The following is a 20,824-nucleotide window of genomic DNA, read 5'->3' as shown; positions in this document are numbered from 1 at the left end:
TCACTGCTAGTTATAGACAGAAACAATTATACTTGATTGACTAAAGAACATTGTGAGGACCTAGCATCCTCAGTTTGATATATATACAATTGTGGGATGTGTGATGAATGTGGGAGTATCCTCCTTCATGATATAGTATGGCAATGAGTGGGACTACATTGCACCCAATCTCCAGACTGATCCATCCCATCTGATCACTGATTGTGTTTAAATCAGAGTACATTATCTTGTCGGATCGCTTTCTTCGTCATTCTATAGCACTATCTCTGAGCACGCTGGACTATCTCTGAGCATGTTGGACCGAGATGAGTCGAGTGCCTCCTGCAGTGCTCCTGATTGGTTGCCATGGCAACCTTCATACACTTCTCCTGCATATCGCTTATTCACGGCTTCGCTCTATCGGTGTCTCGGGTAAACCTCATGAATGCCAGTTGAAAAGCCGACATATCTTCAACGTGGTCTAACCGAGCGAAAACTGTTAGAAACTTGAGTCGTTTCGGTCCCAATACTGGTGATTGGGGAGAGTCTAAGTACAATGTCACTGCTAGTTTATAGACAGAACAAATATACTCAATTGACTTAGGGAATATGGCAAGAGCCTAGTGCTCTCTGTGAGATATACAGCTCACACATAAACTGTCCCATGAATTTACATGTCACCATACATCACTCTAATGCTCAATAGCCATAAGTTGTATTGCCACACTGTCTGATATCATCTGAAAGCCCTGCTTCTTCTCTCCAAGACTGTGTAATTGATATTGACATTGACTGAGAAAATTGTGTATGAAGAAGAGCTGAGAATTTTTTTTATTGTGGAACAGTTTATGGAGTGTGTCAGGGGTCTCGCGCCTGAAACCCAGGTCGGTCTGTCGAGATACTCGGTGACTATTAAATTGTGTGACAGCTATTGTCTCGGTATCGGTGACTATCAAGTTGTGCAGTGACAGCAGGTGGCGTTCGTTGTATATACTATCGTAGGTTTCGGCTGACCTCTGTGGACACTCCGTTCAGGGGTAGCTCGGCACGATCAATATCAATGTTATGATGACACCAAGGTCTGGTGTGGGTGTTGATGATGATGAGGTTGATGGTGTTGGTGATGAGATTGGTGATGTCGATGATAATGAGGTTGATGGTGTTGATGATAAGATTGGTGATGTCAATGATAATGAGGTTGATGGTGTTGGTGATAAGGTTGGTGGCGTCAACACGAGTGTCCAGTGTGTTGACTTGATGCTTTGAAGTGATCCCCGGACCGCAGTGGACTACTGCCTTCGGTTCTATCTATATCCGGACCGCTAACCTGCTATGGGCGCCTTCGGACGTCAGGTAGTGGTGATACAACACACACACTACGATGAGGAGCAACCTTGATAGATTGCTGCTATGCTGACTGTAACTAATGAGTACTTGTGTTTCTAAAGTATTGACTAGTTGTATGGTGAGTAGAGTGGATGAGGATCCACTTGACCTATTGATGAGAAAGCATGGTTATATACCTCTTCTCAGCATCGCCAGCGATGCTGCTCCTGCTCTCTCTCCAGAGAGTACCTTCTTCATCGAGTACTGCTCAGGGGCCTCTCCTGCTTGGCACCCCTGTGCCTCTTGAGCTGTGTCGACTCCTTCGACACTGCTCCTCCTCCTTTGATCAGTGACAGTTCCTTTGGCTCTTGTCTCTCGAGCCCCTGAGTGGTAACCATCTGCATGCTCCTTGAGCTTGGTCCTCTTCGTGGCTGTGCCTGCTCCTTGAGCTTGGTCCTCCTCGTGGCTGTGCCTGCTCCTTGAGCTTGGTCCTCCTCGTGGCTGTGCTTGGCCCTCCTTTGCATGTGAGTCCATAGGAGTCCATGGTCTCCATGGAGACTGCACTACGACCATGCTCTCTACTGGTGTCGACTAGGTCTTCGATACCTGTGCTCCTTCCATATGAACCCATGACCCTCCTGCTTCTTGAGCATCCAGGCCCATGACAGAGTGCTCCTCAACAACACCTTAGTACTTTGTATTCCCTCCTTTGGCCTTCAGAACCACCTTGATGCAGACTGGCATACTCTCTATTAGGGTCCTACATGTCTCTGGAGTGATCACTGTCCATTCAGCTTCACATCTCTTGAGCAGTTCATCCCTGGACTTTGCAATTGTACTATACCATGAAAGTCACATTTTGAGATGGTGCCAGAGGTGTTCAATTGGGTTTAAGTCTGGTGACTGTGCCAGCCATTGCATAACCTTAATGCTATTGCTTCCCAACCACATTTTTGTCTTCTTTGACATGTGTTTTGGGTCATTGTCTTGCTGAAATGTGATGTCAGCATATGCATGCTGAAGCTGTAAATCTGAGATTGTTTTCACAAGCTTGTCATTCAAGATATCAATGTATTGGTCTGAATTCATTGTACCCAGCACCAAGTGCATGCCTCCCACCACTTCCCATGTCATACAGCCCCAGAACATGATGGAGCCACTGCCAAACTTGACCATTGGCCTGACAAGCTTGCTGTTGAAGCCAGCATTCTTAATCCAACAGAACTGCTTACCATCTGGTCCAAAGAAGTTGATCTTTGTCTCATCAGACCATACCACATTCTTCCAATCCTCAACAGTCATGTCCTTGTGCTCATTAGCAAATTTGCAACAGGCTTTGTAATGTCTCTTGAGTAGCTTTGGTTTTTTTTCACTAACCTCCATGCTTTGTAATGACAGTAATGAAGCGCTTTTTGTCATGGGCCTGAATGCTCAGGAAGCAGGAGGGTCACTGGTTCATATGGAAGGAGCACAGGTATCAGAGATCTAGTTGATACCAGTAGAGAGCATGGTCATAGTGCAGTCTCCATGGAGACCATGGACTCCTATGGACTCACAGGCAAAGGAGCACTGAGCCATATGCGAGGAGGGCCAGGCACAGCCACAAGGAGAACCAAGCTCAAGGAGCAGGCACAGCCATGAAGAGGACCAAGCTCAAGGAGCATGCAGATGGTTACCACTCAGGGGTTCAAGAGACTAGAGTCAAAGGAACCATCACCAGTCAAAGGAGAAGGAGCAGTGTATAGGGAACTGGCAAGCAGGCCCTGAGGAGGAGGAGCAGTGTTGAAGGAGTCGACACCAGGTCCTGAGGAGGAGGAGCAGTGTCGAAGGAGTCGACACAGCTCAAGAGGCACAGGGGTGCCAAGCAAGCAGGAGAGGCCCCCTGTACAGTACTCGATGAAGAAGGTACTCTCTGGAGAGAGAGCAGGAGCAGTGTTGCTGGTGATGCTGTGAAGAGGTATATAACCATGCTTTCTCATCATCAAAGGTCGAGTGGATCCTCATCCACTCTACACCCATCATAACTAGTTATCACTTCAGCATAAGTATATATTAGTTTCAGTCAGCATAGTAGCAATCTATCAAGGTTGCTCCTCATCGTAGTGCATGTGTTGTATCACCACTACCTGATGTCCAAAGGCGACCCATAGCAGGTCAGTGGTCCAGATATAGATAGAACTGAAGGCAGTAGTCCACTGCAGTCTGGGGATCACCTCAAGCATCAGTCAACACACTGGACACTTGTGTTGATGCCACCAACCTTATCATCAACACCATCAACCTCATTATCATCAACACTCACCAACCTTATCACTGACACCATCAACCTCATCATCATCAACACTCACACCAGACCTCGGTGTCATCATAACCTACATATTGATATTGATCATGCTGAGCTACCCCTGAATGGAGTGTCCACAGAGGTCAGCCAAAACCTATGATAGTATATACCACGAATGCCACCTGCTGTCATTGTGCAACTTGATAGTCGCTGAGCAACTAGCACGTCGAGACTGATACTGAGACAATAGCTGTCACACAGTTTGATAGTCACCGAGTATCTCGACAGACCAACCTGGGTTTCAGGCGCGAGACCCCTGACGCTTTTCTTACTGTGGTTGGGCATGCTTTGACTTGAAATGTCTCCTGCAGTGCATGACATGCTTTCCTGACCATGGAGGTTGAATTGAGCTCAAAATAGTGGTCCAGGAAGTGAACATGATGAGGCTGGAGTTTTCTTGGCCAGCCCCCCTTTGACTTTGGAACATCAGTGGAGGCACTTTTGCTGATGCAATTCACAGTAGACTTGCTCATACCAAGTTGCTCAGCAACTGAATGGGTAGATTCCCCATTTTGGAGGTGAAAGATTGCTGATTGGTGCTTCTCTGGGGTGGTTTTCAGCATGATGGTATAGATATGATGGTGTCAGACTGGAAGTGCTGCCAGATTGCTCACAGTCATCTGATTGAGCTGAAACTTTCCACATCACTACTTTTGATGTGTATGAAGGTGCTTGCCAAGTTACATTGCAAGTTTCATTGTAGTCAAAAGCCCACAAGGTCAGGAATGGAGCAGTGTTGCTATTTGGGAGCATGCTCCATAAACTGTCCCACAATAAAAAAAATTCTTGGCTCTTCTTCATAGCACAATTTTCTCAGTCAATGTCAATATCAATTACACAGTCTTGGAGAGAAGAAGCAGGGCTTTCAGATGATATCAGACAGTGTGGCAATACAACTTATGGCTATTGAGCATTAGAGTGATGTATGGTGACATGTAAATTCATGGGACAGTTTACATGTGAGCTGTATATACATGTGAGCAGCACATGCCAAAGGTGGGAGTACTCCTACTTAATGATCTACCATGACAACAAGCAGGACTTGGTTGTACCCGATCCTTAACAGGATCGGTTATCCCCAATCTCCGATCTCGTCGTCTTTGCGTCACCTCTTAGCGTCGTCACTGGATCGTAATCTTCAACAAAAACTTGTTTTTTTTCTTTTTTTTTTTTTTTTTTTTTTTTGGCTGCAATGACGCGGCTGCTGCAATTTACGCGTTGACGCGCCAGCCCAGCTCGCTACTCACACCATGTCAAAACCACACACTTCTCACAGCATCACACATGGAACCGATTTGCATGCTGTACCTATGACATTAAGCCGTCTCTACAAAGTCTTAGCGTCGTATCAAAGCTTAGAACTCTTCCCACTCCCCCCATCATCTTTCGCCTTGTCCTTCTCCTTTCCACCCGCTTCATCCTCCCCATCAAACCCCTCATCGATCGGAGGAGGCGCAATACTCCTCATTGGCGCCAATCTCCACTGCAAGTCTTTCAGAGCTTTACTCTTCGGGTCTGGCCTCCACTGTTCATAGCTCTTCAACAGATTCAACATATCCTCCGCAAACAAACTCCTGACATGTTTGTCCTCGAACAGCCCTCTAAGGGCCCATGGCAATTCGTAAGGATTCCAACGTTGAGCTTCGAATGCTTCTGATACCAGCATTACTGTCTTTTTTGGGGCGGATTCTGAGCCGGAGACCTTGCGGGCGCTAGCAGGGGAAGAAGAGTAAGAAGCGTGTTGCGTCGTGTGTAAGCTGCTAGAAGTAGCTCCTGGTGGTCCAGGCACCAAGGTGGGATCCGAAAGCGGATGCGTGACCTCAAACAAATATCTTGTTGCCAGATCATACACCGCTTTCTCCTCATACACTAACGAATGTCCCCTCCCACCATAGAGACTTCCCGCCACACTGGCCGAAAGCAACGTCAACAACCCATGATCGCTCAGGCCAGCATTCCTAATCGCCACGCAGAGCACCAACAAATTCGTCAAGAAGTCAACCTTTGGGAACGCCTGTCCGTCAATGTACAGCGCACGAAGGATCGACGGGTGGTTGCTGCTCGAGTTCAGCGCCGAGTAGATGGGTACGACATTATCATCAGTTGATCCGACGTAGACGCACTTGGCTCCGGCATCGAGGATGATCTTGAGCGCTGCTGTGTATTGCTGAGCGACGGCGGTGGTGGAAGATTGGAACTCGAATAGCTCCTTGGCAGCGGCGGTCTCGAAGTAGCTGATGTAGCTCGCTGTGATGCTTGACCTCAGATGAGCGAAAGGGCCGTGATGGATACCTGCCATGGCGAGGAGACAGATGCGAGTGTGTTCGGCATGAACATGTCGCTGCTCGATCAAGCGGGCCAACAATTGCGTCGCCACGATCGCTCCTTGCGAGTGAGCCGAGAGGAACAGTGCATCGCAGTTCTTCATATCGCTCACCCAGTTCGGCCTACTGATCAGCTCCGCAAAGAGCCGATCCACGCGATCAGCCACCTTGCCATCGCCCTGCAGCGAGATTGCAGTGATTGCCTCCGGATTCAACTCGAGACCAGCCTCCAAAAAGTGCCGCCGGATAGACTCCGTTTGCATAGCCGCGAACTTGGCAGATGTGCCGGTTGGCTCACCGATCATGTTCTTGAAGATACTCTGGGTGAACCATCCGTGCACACCGATGACAACGATCTTGCCAATCCCCGCAGTACCTTTCGTCTGCGCTCTGTCATGCATGCCGACCGTGGACCAGGCGCGTGGCAGTCTCTGAGCAGACTCTGCAACTTCTTTCAATGCAGTCTCGACACCCTTGTCTTTACTCGATCCTGCACCAGTGGCCTTGGCTTTCCCTGCAAGTCGCTGCGTCGGCTTGATCGTTGCCGCCGTAGCGAGCGATGTTCCGGAACCAAGACTCGACTCTCCATATGTCGAGTAGCGAGTTGGCCGTTTCATGCGCTCCAGATCCGGCACCTTGCTGAAAAAGTAGCTGTTGACAGCACTGAGCGTCCGCTCCAGTACACTCACTTTGGGTGGCCACATTCTTGGCGCTCTTGTGAAAGTGTCTTCAAAGGATGGCAGCACCAGGTTGGGCGGTGCTGAAGCTACAGGGTCTGCAGCTGACTTCATTGGTGTCGACGCACCGGATCTCGACGGCCCTGAGCCACCGGGTGCCAAGCCTTTACTAATGTCTTTAGCCGGCTGCTGAGAGTTGCTACCGCCATCACCGCCATTGGTACCCGTTCCGCCACCATTATGAGCATTGGTGCGCTTCCCTTTGCCAAGTCCCAGCGTCGAAGCAGCAGTGACATTCGCCGCTTTGGTGATCGTAGTTTTGCTAAGATTCTTGATGCTGTCCTTGCTAGTCGAAAGCGGCGTATTTGTACGAGCCCTTTCGCCATCTCCTGCAAGTGAAGACGCCTTAGATCCCGCCAGATTGCCGCCGGTTGTCGTTCGTGCACGAGTCGCTCTGACCACATCCGGAGTCAGACGTCCATTGTTCGATGCAATAGTGCGAGCCGTAGCCGCTGGCCTGGCAGAGCCCTCCATCTCACTGATGTCCATCACTTCCAGGCCGTCATCAGCTGTGATAGCCTCTGCCATCTTCTCAGGAAGATTGGCACTGCGAGAGCCAAAGAACTTGATCCAGCCACTCTTGGTAGAGTTGTTGAGCACGGCCTTATTAGCGTCAAAGACGGTAGCAGCAGCGGACGCTGCAGAGTTACACGCTAGAGCATCTGCTTTGACCTGTTCGGCAGGTGTGCGCGGGAGCGGCATTTCAGTAGCAGAGGCCGACGCTGTAGCCTCAACCTGATTCTGACCTCCTTCGTTGTTGGACGCAGCGGCTTGCTGTTGAGCATTGTACACCCAGGTAGGCACCCAGCTAGCGACGTAGGACGAGTAAGTCCACGAACCGCCCTCTGGAGCCATTGGCGCATCGGCAGGGGGTCCGTTCTGGTCTATGTCCATAGGCTCAGCTGCATCGACATTGGTTGCGGGCTGAGCGGAGCTGTCTGTCGGAACCGCTGGCACCTCGAGCTGCTGTGCGGCTGAGTCGCGACTTGGCTCAGGCTGACCTTCGTGCCCTGACCAGAATGGCCATCTCCATGTGCCGCTGTTCTGTCTAGCATCTTCGCCAGAGTTCGATGCGGGAGGGTAGGAGGTATTGGCCCCGTTAGACTGATTCTGAACGCTTTGCTCGGCAGCTTTGTCATTCGCGCTGGCAGCACCGTCAGCCTCTTGAGCTCGCCAAGATTCTGCCTGTGGAGGTTCGAAAATATCTTTCAAGCTCTGTATTGGCTCTTGCACTTTGTAACGTGCGCCCATCCAGCCACGCTTGACTACGGTCCTGTAGGTGACAGTGTCCTCGCCATCAGCGCTCGCCACTGTGGGCGGTAGCTCTTCAGCAGCAGATGACGGGGCTGCGTTGGCTAGCTGAGTTTCAGGACTTTCGTGTGGGACAACATCGTCCGCTTTCGCAGGTAATGGTTGAGCAGGAGCTTCCGCTAGATTGTTTGCTGGATTATCAACCTCATCCGCAGCTGGCGGCGCTATATTGCGCCAAGGCAGCCATGACACCCTTCTCTCCCTATGCGGAATCTGCGCATGACTCGGCTGGACCTTGGGTGTAGCGTCCAAATCACGACCAGCAGGAAAGCGCCGCGGATTGGCAGTACGCGCAGCCGCCTTGAGAGTGGTAACACTAGCACTGGGATCATAGGCGTCATCATAACCCAACGATCTCCGAAAGGCAGCTTCTTCTTCACTCATCGACGGCGGCGGCTGATCCTCCATCGGCTCGTCCTTCACATCAGCTCCAGTGTCGACCTTTTGCTCCTTCTCTGCGGCTGCATCCGTCGCCTCGCCAGCCCAGCCGAGCCCGAACCAAGACTTTCTCCTCGAAGCAGGCTGACTGGGACTCTGCTGCAATGGCACAGCCTCCGACCCTCGCGTCGCTTCTTGAAGCTTGGCGCCAACCTGCAAGGATGAACTGCGCTCCATCTCAGCCGCACTACGTTTCGATTGTGTCCAAGAGGCACTTGGAGAAGTGGGGAGACCATTGCCAAGCCCGGTGGCACCTAGCTTGCGCCGAGACAAAACGCCGGATGGCTCCGTGGGAGGCTTGTGGATGTAGCTCTGCGGTCTGTGTCTTGAAGACAGAGGCTGGCTGCGAGCGGTAGGCGAGAGCACTGGAGCAGCAGGAGTCGGCTGAGCAGGAGTAGGAGATCTTGATGTGCTCAGCCTAGAGCAAGTAGCAGTTGGTGTCTCCACCGCGATAGTAGACGATCGGACGGGTGTGGGATGAGAAGCTGCTGGTGCTTTGCCCTCATTTGTCGAGCTGGGTGAAGACTGATTACCAGAGGTGCTCCTGCTCTGCAGCTGTGCCGCATGACCGAGTGCAGTAAGATGACTCTTGTTGTCGACAGTGCGGCCTATGATGGGAGTAGCATCGATGCCGAGCTCGGGCGTCTGTGCTTCGACTGAGAGCTGTTCGAGGAACTGGCAGGTAGGATTGCGGAAAGTGACCGAGTAATTCGAAAGGGACCTTTGCGCTTTTGATGCAGTCGAGATGGTCGAGTTCTTGCGTGCTCTGCCAGCTGGGGTAGCACTCTGGTCGGCCCTCGTGCCGGCGATAGTAGCTGCACGCCGACTGTGCATACTGCTGAGCGTTGAGGAGCTCGCAACGCGACGGAGTGATTCGGCAGCATCGGCACCCGCGGCTGGTCGTCGAGGGCGATGCGAATCAGGAGTTAGAGTCGCAGCTTCCGCATTGGCCTGTGGCAGCCTTTGTCGTTGATCTTTGGCCTGAGCTTCGTCCAGAAAGCGTCGGAAGTCGCCACTCTCATCTGCATTGGTAAGGGCTGCAGAAGTGGAAGCCTTTGGAAGAGACAAAGAAGAGGGAGGAGGTGGCGGTGGTAGCTGCGAGCCTGAAGCGCTTCGCCTGCTGGTGCTGACGGAGCTGATCGATGCAGAGGGAGCAAGTCCACGACGATGGCTTCTTGACTGTGTCGGAGAGGCCGAGATCCGCCCTGACGGCGCTGCCGATGTGGTCTGTGGCGCTGCTGCGCGATCTTGAGTCCAGGCGAAGGGCATGGTGCAAGGTTATGCCTATGCTTGAGGCTCCGATCATGCGATTGAGCACTTGTATGCTGCAACTATAGGTGAGCAGGGCTGCTCGTCAATAGATCTCGTTACTCCCAGACCAGCTCGAAAAGCCCGCTTTTGGACAAGTCTGCGGCAAGAGCCTTACTGCTGATCTTGCGCAATGGCAGCTGTCGGCGTTTCCGATACTAGGAAGTACATCTAGAGAGCGGCTCTTCCGATGGTTCGGACTAGAAGGAAGGTGGCTGAGCTAGTGATGTTGTGATATCTCAAGTCTCTTGGGTTAGTCTAGGCGGTGCGTGCTCACAGATATAAAGCAACACAAAGGCTCTGATCCGGTTAGGGTTGAAAGCCTGTGAAATATTGCCCAATTCTAGCTGTCGGTGCAGCCGGCAGGCCAACACACACACCCGCACACCAGCACACCAGCACACCAGCACACCAGCACCCTGCATGCTTCAGAACAGTGAATTAATTTGTGCCCTCCCGCTCCTCCACATCACATCTTGAACTCAGCCCGCTGAAAGCACACCGCACAAAGAAAACCACTTCGAAAATGTTGAGAAAAGGCATGATTTTCAGAAAAGCCAAAAAGAAAGCATTGCTTTTGGATCATGAGCTGTTGTGATGTTCGTCGTTGACCTTGTCGATACCATCATCGCGACGAGGCCGAAGGAAGGAGCTGTTCGAGCTCTGCAGGCGCAAGAGTAGTCGCATTATCAGCTACTATGGTAGCATCCATCATCGATGCCTCCTGGCATCGGATGCCAGAAGACCAATTCGGCCCCGGCCCATCATCCAGCACACCTTTCGATCCAAGCTCATCCACCTCCCACCATCCTTCCTCCCCGTCCGACGAAGAATACGAATCAGATTGGTCCTTTGAAGACACAGAAGAGCTCATAACTCTCGATCTTGGGCCTGAGCGTGTTGCTCGTCGTGCACTTCTTGGCCATTCTGTTGGGTTAGACTACCAAGCTGAGAGTGGCAGTGTGGCTTCAGGCAGCGCACGTTCCATCCGTGGTTATCGTGGTGCTGAAGCTGATAAACAGAACAAAAGGTCCGCTCCATCCCGTGGCGGTGCCACAAAGACTTCCTCCGCCCAGAGCAGAGGTGCAGGCCCACATATGGGTGCAGGCAAGATGCTCAGCATTACCGGTCTCGACACTCCCACACCACTGATGAAGATCGATGACACTGTTTTGAGGGGCAGAAGAATGGACTTGTTCGGGACAGAGATAGTCTTGGCTGATGACTTTGACCCTACTCGCCCTAGAGGTAATCAGCACCGGCTCAGACCTATTCCACCATCGATAAACGAGAGAAGAGCAAACACGCAATCCAGCTCAACGCGGAAACGAATTCTCTTCAGACCCATATACGACCCGAAACAAAGGGAGAATGCAGAGGAGAACGATGCGAATCTAACCGCGCTTCGTGCATTGATTAAACAGAATCCGAGCCAGATCAATGTCGAAGCACCAGGAGACGAGGAGGATGATGATGATGATGATGTACCGTTGGCAAGTTTGGGCAATCTGACTGCGACAGGTGATGCGCCCCAAAGGAGAGTAGGGAAAGGAAAGTACAAGAGGAAGCAAGTGTCGGAGGAGGAACAGATTATTAGGGCTGCAGAGAGGAAGATCAGGAAAGCGGCGAAGCAGCATATCAAACAGCAACAAGAAGAGGAGGCTGCGGCGATGGCCCAGGAACATGGTCAGGAACAGACTCATGGACAAGGCAGCGAACAGCAAGGCGAATACGCACAGGAAGAGGACGAGATGCAACAAATTCACGAGCGTCAGCCGCCACCAGCCTTTCATCAGCAATGAAGCTCACACCGCAACTCAATCTCAGGCTTCTAACACATTCCAAAGCCGTTCGGTGCTGTGCATTGATCTACGATTACTGTGTGCGATAATGAGAGAAAGAGGACGCTCTAAGCCCAATCGTCATCATCGTCATCCATATCACCATCAGCAATCTCGGCGGCCAACTCTCTCTCCCTCTCATGAGCCTCCGCTACACTATTCAGCTCCGCCTTGTGACCGTTCAAAGGATACCTCATGGCTTTGACACTCTCATTGTGCAATTGCAAACAGAAATGAATCCTCTGTTGGAACTGTTGCATCGGCTCGTCCGTTTCGTACAGATCCTTCGTCTCTCGGTTGACCACCTCTGCCTTTTCGTGGTCTACCCTTGTGTCTCTTGAGTCGACCACGTTGTCACGGATGGCTTTGGCGACAATGTATTCCGCGTCTTCTTCCGATTCGAGGTGGAGCTTGTGCGTGATGTCGGCAAGAGAAATGCGCGAGTAGGAGAGTGAGATCATGCGAATACCCGTCTTGATGACGTTGTGTCTAAGTCGGACGATGAGGGAGAAGGTCTTGTCGGTTTGAAAGAGGGACGTGTGCTTTTGCAGGGTAGATTGGAATCGTTGCAGGTCACCAACACGGACGGCTTGGACGATCTCCATGTATGGTGCGAGGGCTTTGCGCAGGACAGGGGTGCGAAAGATAGATCGCTCGGGGATCTCACCCATCAACAACTCGACGACAACGAGGAATTTGTACGCAGTTTGCAAGAAGCCAGCTGCGGTCTGCGACTGTCCGACAGGGTTGGACTCTTTCTTGGCAGCAGCCTCCTTGCTTTCGGCCTTGAAAGCAGAAGTAGCAGTTGCACCAGTGGCGGCAGTGGTGCTAGCTGCTGCACCGTCACTTCCAGCTCCGGTCTCCTGCGGCAGCGAGGCTTGTGGTGCACGTCGAATAGCCTGCTGAAGATGCACGTGTGCCTGAGTGTAGTCGAGCTGAACAGCACGGATACGTCCGACATAGTAGTCGTACCTGGCCACTTGAGGGTTGCTGGCGCTGGATCGCGGGAAAGGAGCACGAGCAACAAGTTTGTCAGCCTGATCATACAAGTTGGCTTCAACGATGTACGATCGCAACAGCAAGTTGATGATAGTCGCTTCCGTCTCGGTGTCATGTCGGAGGGATGCTGTGCGCTGAAGGCCAAGCAATTGACTGCGAATCGCAGTGAGACCGCCCTCGACACGGGCACCCTTGGCTTTGGCTTGCTCTGCTTTGAGCTCCTCAGCCCTGCCTAAGTAGAAGATGGTCTTGGCAGCAAGGTGGTCGAGTGTCCTTCGGTTGTGAGTGGTGATGGTGGAGATGGAAGCAACAGCCTCGTCAGAAGCAGCGTCGAGCTTCTTGTTGTCGATGAGGTGGACAAGCGTGAGAAGGCGCAAGTAAGCGACAAGCTCTGGCTGAGCTTCAGGCTGCCTCTGAGCGAGCTTCGATGTGGGCGCTGCGGCGGCAGGAGTGGTGGCAGCGGCAGTCTTGGAATCCTTCTCGCCTTCAGCCTTGGGCTCGGCGCTGTCTTCGTCCATGGCATCCGAAGAAGCAGCGGCGGTTGTGCTAGCGTTCTTAGCGGAGGAAGGCTCGGGCTTGTAAGGCTGTGGCAACAAGGTCAAGAGATGCTTCTGAGTGGCTTCATCCTGACCATTTGCAAGGATGCCCTCCTGCACGGCAAGGGCCAGCACTTCGGGGTAGGTGTTGACCTTTCTCCTGACGTAAGGGAGTGTTCGTAGAACACGAGCAGTGAAACGCTGTTCAATGTGCGAGACACTGCGCTCGATCAGCATGAAGTTGTGTCGGAGAAGTGCAAGAAGCTGTTCCCTCTCGCTTGGTGGCTTGACAGGGATAGCTTCAGCTGCCTTGGTGACAGGTACCTCCTCCTCCTTGGAGGCCTTGACAGGCTCAGGCATGATGGGTTCGATTTCGGGAGATGTGAAGGGAGTTGCGGCGAGGCGAGAGTGGATTCGGAGGATGAGTGATGGTATACCTGAGAAGGTTTCGATAAAGGGGTGAAGATGGCTAGAAGATTATCGGTTGCTCGATGATGGTTGGGACAGTGGACGGTGTTGAGTGCAACACCCATCACTGTTCTTTTGCTGAGACGCGCGGTCGGTCGATCACACATTCCACCTTCGCGACCTTTTGAAGCGGTCAGACCTCCACCACCAAAAAATTCCAATTTTATTTAAACAAGACGTCGGTCTAACACAGATAGTCAATATTCACAGCCTAGACTATGTTTAGTCCATGGCAGACAGCTTGAAACACACAAGGCTCCTATCTCAGGCTCTGATCTTTCCAGTGAACCAGGTGCGATACATATTGTGGGATAGCGATAGATACGGTACAAATACAGAGAGCGGTAGTTGCTGAGATAAGTTGAACTGTGAAAGCGGAGAGGATACTAGTGGAATGTGGTGGTAAGCGGAGTTAGTGAAATCGGAAGGCCTGGCCTTGCATCGGAATGGTGGTAGTGTTGACAGCCTTTGCATCGAACCTGACAGCTTTCTCAAGCCAGACATTGTCATCATCCTGAACATCATGATACACCGACGCAAACGAGTCACTGCGATTGTGTTGGGGACGGTCGGAACGGAAACTCTTCGTCGCAGCCGTGTTTGGCGTGTTCAGCAGATCCGAAAAAGCGGTCTGATCAGTGGCGGACGAGCGTCGACCGTCCGAATTCCGCGAAGCAAGCGATCCGAATCGATCTACACCGCTCGAGTCGAGACCATCTACCTCTTCGAAATCATCCTGTTCGGACGATGACAGGTCGGGAGAAGATGGCGGCAGCGGCGCAGGTGCCGTTGAGATGGGTCGAAGCCATCCTGCACCAGACCAACCCTTGGAAGCAGCCTCGGATGGCTCAATCCCGCGATTGCCCTTCGAGCGACGTTCCCGGCCAGAGACACCTTGACTGTCGCGGAAAGACATGGCTACATCGGCGCTCGAATTGGGTCGCGAGAATGGACGGCTCGCCTTTGCGGCTTCTTTGGCATCCTTGGCGAATTGACCGATGGCGCGGCTGGTCTTCTTCAGACGATCAAGGCCGACGGATGTGTTGGTTGATAAGCTCTGAGGAATCGACAAGCCAGCTTGGTAGAGACTTTTCAGGTCATTCGAGGAAATCTTTCTCTTCTCGTCGCCTGGCGCACTCGTGACCGAAGAGAAAGTGCGGATGCTTGCCGCATCGGCGTCCCTTTTGGAACCTGTTGACGCTGAAACGGGAGGCTGCAAGGATAGGGGCTCTGCGCGAGGAGTGAGAAGAGGGTTGCTGCCGTCTTCGGGGGCGCTATCGTCGCCAATTGCGGCTGCTGCAGTCGCATCGGGCAGGGATGTCTGTGAACCGGTCAAGTTGAGAGCAGATGAAGAAGCAGCAGTGATGCCGCCTGCACGGATTGGGATATAGGCGTGGTCTACGACAACAGAGGGTGGTGGCGGCATTGCTGCGCGATCGAGTGCTTCCTTGTCCATCGTCTCACCAACTGGCGTAATCTCCTGTGACGGTGTCGGTGGCGTTGGGACTGCTGACGAAACTTCATCACCGAGGTTCCATCTGACAGACGAAAGACGCTTGGTTGACGCACGTGTGGCAGTGGGCGAAGCGCCAGTGGATGTGGTTTCGTTGCTTGGACGAGAATGAGCCTCTGTCGATGCAGAAGGTGACTCTACTAGAAGCCCGGGCGTCAGTCTGCCGCCATCCGAAGCGGGAACGCTGAGATGAGTACTCCTGGCCTTGTCGCCAGGCAGACTGACCACATCGAGGCTGGACGCGCTCTTGCTGCGAGCCATGAAGCTGCTTTTCTTCCCTTTTGCCTTCTCCTTGCCCTGTGCCAGACGCTGCTTGCGGAGTTCATTGTCCTTGTCTGCGAACTTGTCCTTATCCTTGTCCTTAGATTTGTGAAAGGCGAAAGAGAAGGAACGATCCGACTTCTTCGAGACGTTGGACGTAGTGCTCACGGTGCGTGGACGTTCTCGCGTCCTTTCAGGCGAGTGGCTTGCCTTGTGCTCAAGTTGTAACGACTGTGAGTCGACCGCAGTTACCAGATGTTCGGAGTTCTGCGCAGGAGCTGCGGCCGGCTTTGAAGCTACAGTATTATCCTGGACCTGGCCATTCTGACGGCCGCCCACAGCGATGCCTTTGAAGAGAGCTTCCATGAGATCATCAGGTCTTTGATCCGCCGGGTTGCGACTTGAGAAAAAGGAAGTATCTGAGGTGCGAAGCGGCTTCTTCTTGGCACCTTCCGAGCCAGGAGTGCCAGCGACAAGATTCTCAGTCGGGACTTTGTTATTCCACTTCTGCTTGGTGTAGATGGACTTGAGTGGTGGTCCATACATGTTGTGCTGTGAATAGAAAGACATGTGTCCCAACGATAGACTGCTAGCACTGGGCAGACCTTGACCTATGAGCTCTCGATTGCGGATGTGAGCAGTAGCGCGAACGGGCTCGTTACGTAGACTGCTCTCGTCAGAGGTGCCTCCACTATCCAAGGAGCCAGAGCCGTTCCCAGCCGTACCTGAAGCGCTGTCCCGCGAAACAGCTTCGAGCAAATTAGACGCCATGATGGAGCCGAGACCATTGACCATGAGACCGTTTGTAATCGGTGGAACATAGTATTCTCGCGCGCCACCAAGGAAGGTCATTTGGATGGTGAGTTTGACGGTAGCATTGGTCTTGCTGTCGTTCAGCAAGAACTTCCTAGTCTCTGTTCGCTGAGTGCGTTCGCGATACGAGTGCTCGCCCCCTGGACCATGGTGATGGTGACGATGATGATGATGGTGGTGGTGGTGGTGATGGTGATGATGGCGGCTGCCGGAGCTTGAGCTTGGCGGTTCGGGAGCAAACTCGGAGAGATCGATCAAGACGTGACCAAGCACGGAAGGGTGTGTGGTCGACTTTGTGTTGGCGGGCATCTCTTGCTTGATGGTGAGCTTGAGCTCCGAGTTCATCAGACGACCCCACGCTGTAGTGATATCTTCAAGATGCTGCTCACGGTGAGAGCGCGCTCGAAGATCCTTGGCACTGGATTTGGATGACAAGGCGGGACTGTCGTTACGACTGTTACTGTGGGAAGTGTCGTTGTGTCCTGAAGTTTTTGGCTTGCCGATACCGACGCGCATTCCGATCTGAATGTCACGTCCCCACTCGACCCGGTGCTCATGAACTTTTGTAAAGTCGGTCTCGCCTTTGGGTTCCTGTGTGAAAAAGAGGAAAGGGTCTATGTTGTTGTCATGTGTCTCGGTAGCCTTCTGCCGCGCGACATCCTTTATTGACTTTGGGCGAGAAGCAGATGTTTTGCGACTGGTGGTGCTGTCCCTGCGCGAGGTTGGACTGGATGACGAGGCGGCATCGGTGTCCTCCTCTGGAGCGAGAGATGCACGGTCGCTGTTGAGACCGGTAGGATCTGATGACAGAACAGGCACGCTAGACTGTGATTGTGAATCGTCATCCTTCATCTTGCCATGGTCCTTATCCTTGTGACGAAGCAGGTTGCTGATGAAGGCGGGCTTGTGAAGATTATGGTGAGATGTACTTCTGCTAGATACACTGATGAACGAAGCTGCGTCGGTGCTGTTGGGGTCGATGGGTTGTCTTTGAGCGTATTCATGTGGAGGACCAATGGCTAAGCTGTTGGAAGCGCCCGAGTCATGGTCTGTTGCTTGGATGTCCTTAGCGGCTTCCTTGGAGGAGACGACATCCTTGCCTTTGCGAGCTGCAGTGGAGACGACGCGCGAGGCCTGTTGGTGTGCGGCAGCGGCTGCAGAGTGTTGTAGACTGGCTAGCGAATGGGAGCCTTTGATCTTCCACTTGCACGCAAAGAGACCAGTGACGAGTGGGACGTTGCTGACTTCGTGTATGGTGAGTTGGACATGGAAGTAGGCATGTTTCTGTCCAAATCCGAAGGGTGCGAGCAGCGACATGGCGGGCCAAAGTCCTGATCCGCACTACTGACGGGTTTGTCGCAACACGTCGTCGTTAGCCGTTGTCGGCGACCGCTGCGTAAAGATGGTCGAGTCGGAGTCGACAAGCTGTGTAAGCTGGAAGTAGATACGTGGTGAGGGTTGAAGGCTTGTCAATCGACAGATTTCATCTTGGCGAGAGGCTTGCTCATGAGCGGTTGGTCTGAATCGGCACTGTGATTGATTAGGGTTGACAACGTGATGGAAGGATGGGAAGAAAGCTCTGGACCAATGTATCGAAAAATACTGATCCGTGACGAGGGTTTCCGAGCTATAGAATGGGATGGATCGACGGGGACAGGGCCACCACGGAAGCCTCACGTCAAGGCAAGGAGGGTGAGACCGCTTGTTCGGGATGACGGATCCTTGATGAGGAGCCGAATGTGTGTCCCGGAGGTCCGTTGTGAGGCGCGTGCAGGACTGCAGCTCGTCAGTGTATCAATCGACAACACGAGATGGCCGAAACGGAATCGCGATGATGGAGAGGAGGAGGGAGAGAGTAAAGAGGAAGTATGAGCGGATGAGCGGAAGATGATGAACGAAGACGGCGAACAAGCCGTTATGATGCTTAGTGGTGGAACCTTAGTGGTGGAACATAGGGTTAGTATGTGACCTCTAGTTCGATCTCACACCTTCGCCGCCTTCGCTCACTCGGATCCGTAGCATGTTGGCCTAGGCCGATTGTCACGACAGGCATCGGCATACAGGCTATCCGATACCCGAGGAGGAGGTGATGCCCGTTTTGTTTCAGCTTCGTCCACAGGGTAGCATACCCCTGTGTCGTACACGCATACACAGAGTGCTGGGGAGACATACACTAGTCATCGCCTTGTACATAGTGTCAGAGGTCGCATGCCTGAAACCTGAAATCTGTAGTAGAATTACAACTACTACTGATCCTATCAAGATCTGTGGTAAAAGGCTGTTATTATTATTCTTGCTGAGATCTGTCATAGAAGCCTTCTATGACTTTTCTCACTTGATTATGTGATAGCTTGAATGTTATTGCAGGTTTCGACTAACTGCTGTGGACACTCCATCCAGAGGTAGCTTGGCATGATCAATAACTATAGATGTGCTGTGATGACACCAAGGTCTGGTGCTGCTGATGTTGTTGCCACTGACACAAGTGTCCAGTGTGCTGACTAAGTGACTGAGTGATCCTTGGACTGCAGTGGACAACTGCCTTTGGTTCTAATGATCAAGAGAGCTGGACCACAGTATGAACTGCCTTTGGTGTTGATCAATATCTGGACCACAAAATGAACTGCCTTTGGATGATGTCAATGAGTGGTGATACAAACATGTGCTATGTTAGAAGCAATGCTCTGCAATTGCAACTGTTGACAGAATACTAATGTATACTTATGTGAAAGCTATAACTAGTAAGATATGGTGTAGAGTGGATGGGGATCCACTCAGCTACTATGATGAGAAGGTATGGTTTTATACCTTGTTGCAGTGTTGCCTGCAACTCTGCTCTGGCTCTCCCTCCCCAGAGAGTATCCTCTTCGTCGAGCAATGCTCCTCTCATTCCTTCTTGGTCAAGGAGGATGTAAGCAGTTGCATGCCAGAAACCAGATTGGGTGTTTCCAGTTGATTTTGGTGAGATCAATTGGGTATGATCTATTTGGTATGTTTCAGTTGAAAGTAACCAGACAGTTGAGTTCTGGTAGGTTTTGGCTGACTGCCTTGAACACTCCATTCAGAGGCTATGCAGCACACCTGTAACACTTGGGTATGAGAGTGGTATCAGACACAACTCTCCTATTGCAGCACAAGTGTTTGTAATGCTTGATGCTCTTGACATCATCTGGACTGCAATAAGACTACTGCCTGCAGATGACAAGAGGTACTGGACTGCAGGTGCTTTGTGTCAGGGGTCTCGCGCCTGAAACCCAGGTCGGTCTGTCGAGTTACTCGGTGACTATCAAACTGTGCAACAGCTATTGTCTCAGTATTGGTATTGATGAGCTAGTTGCTCAGCAACTATCAAGTTGCATGATGACAGTGGGTGGCATTCATTGTATATACTATCATAGGTTTTGGCTGACCTCTGTGGACACTCTGTTCAGGGGTAGCTCAGCACAATCAATATCAATACATAGGTTATGATGACACCAAGGTCTGATGTGAGTGTTGATGATGATGAGGTTGATGGTGTTGGTGATAAGGTTGGTGAGTGTTGATGTTAATGAGGTTGATGGCATTGGTGATAAGGTTGGTGGCATCAACACAAGTGTCCAGTGTGTTGACTGATGCTTGAGGTGATCCCCAGACCGCAGTGGACTACTGCCTTCAGTTCTATCTATATCCGGACCGTTGACCTGCTATGGGCCGCCTGTCACAGGGACGGCTGGCCTGCGCAAGAGAGTGCACCAAATGATCAGCGGCAGCTATGGTAATGTCGCGTAACGGAGCAGTATATGAAGGGTGCACAGAAGATCAACATATGAAGGGTGTGCCAGATTGATCAGAGCCAAAAACCATCAGGGATCAATGAGATTAATCGGGTTGGCAGTGCACATGATTTACAAGATCCATCAAACCCCGGGAATCCAGATCGATCTCATGGGATCGGTCAGAGTCAGCTGGATCAGCATGCTTCAACTAGTTGGCTGATCCGAACAAGTACTCGGAGCTGTGCTGACATCGGAGTCAGCCAGATCAGCATGCCTCAACTAGTCGGCCGATCCAAACAAGTATGTGGAGCTGTGCCGACATCAGAGTCAGTTGGATCAGCATGCCTCAACTAGTCGGCTGATCCAAACAAGTATTCGGAGCTGTGCTGACATCGGAGTCAGTCGGATCAGCACGCTTCAACTAGTTGGCCGATCCAAACAAGTCGAGATGGAACTGTGCCGACATGACCACATGACCAGGGGGTATGGTCACAAGGTTCAAAGGGAATTCACATGATTAAGTTGAAAGGGAGCTGTGCCGAAAGGGGGCATCACACATCAGACAGAAGGAGTGCATGTAGGTGGGAGGTGTCATGGGCCTGGATGCTCAAGAAGCAGGAGGGTCACTGGTTCATATGGAAGGAGCACAGGTATTGAAGATCTAGTCGATACCAGGAGAGAGCATGGTCGTAGTGCAGTCTCCATGGAGACCATGGACTCCTATGGACTCACATGCAAAGGAGGACTGGGCCCATATGTGAGGAGGGCCAGGCACAGCCACGAGGAGGACCAAGCTCAAGGAGCAGGCACAGCAATGAAGAGGACCAAGCTCAAGGAGCATGCAGATGGTTACCACTCAGGGGCTCGA

At 52.0% G+C, this 20,824-nt stretch overlaps 4 protein-coding genes across 4 annotated transcripts; 1 reads left to right on the top strand and 3 right to left on the bottom strand.

Moving 5' to 3' along the window:
* Positions 1 to 4,997: 4,997 nt before the first annotated feature.
* Positions 4,998 to 9,728, bottom strand: UHO2_03983 (uncharacterized protein; the record flags this gene model as incomplete). The annotated part of the gene is made up of 1 exon (XM_041559940.1): positions 4,998 to 9,728. The coding sequence occupies one exon, from the start codon at positions 9,726 to 9,728 to the stop codon at positions 4,998 to 5,000; it is 4,731 nt and encodes a 1,576-aa protein (XP_041415874.1).
* A 737-nt stretch (positions 9,729 to 10,465) lies between these two features.
* UHO2_03982 (uncharacterized protein) lies at positions 10,466 to 11,569 on the top strand (the record flags this gene model as incomplete). Its single annotated transcript, XM_041559939.1, has 1 exon — positions 10,466 to 11,569. The coding sequence occupies one exon, from the start codon at positions 10,466 to 10,468 to the stop codon at positions 11,567 to 11,569; it is 1,104 nt and encodes a 367-aa protein (XP_041415873.1).
* A 107-nt stretch (positions 11,570 to 11,676) lies between these two features.
* On the bottom strand, positions 11,677 to 13,503 carry UHO2_03981 (putative 26S proteasome non-ATPase regulatory subunit p58; the record flags this gene model as incomplete). Its single annotated transcript, XM_041559938.1, has 1 exon — positions 11,677 to 13,503. The coding sequence occupies one exon, from the start codon at positions 13,501 to 13,503 to the stop codon at positions 11,677 to 11,679; it is 1,827 nt and encodes a 608-aa protein (XP_041415872.1).
* A 520-nt stretch (positions 13,504 to 14,023) lies between these two features.
* Positions 14,024 to 17,515, bottom strand: UHO2_03980 (uncharacterized protein; the record flags this gene model as incomplete). Its single annotated transcript, XM_041559937.1, has 1 exon — positions 14,024 to 17,515. One exon carries the CDS (start codon positions 17,513 to 17,515, stop codon positions 14,024 to 14,026), a length of 3,492 nt encoding a protein of 1,163 aa, XP_041415871.1.
* Positions 17,516 to 20,824: the final 3,309 nt, after the last annotated feature.

Source organism: Ustilago hordei (assembly GCF_900519145.1).
Source record: "Ustilago hordei strain Uho2 genome assembly, contig: UHO2_contig_07, whole genome shotgun sequence".
NCBI classification, from domain to species: domain Eukaryota; kingdom Fungi; phylum Basidiomycota; class Ustilaginomycetes; order Ustilaginales; family Ustilaginaceae; genus Ustilago; species Ustilago hordei.
Note: the sequence above shows the minus strand (reverse complement) of the source record. Positions and strands in the feature narration are given on the sequence as shown.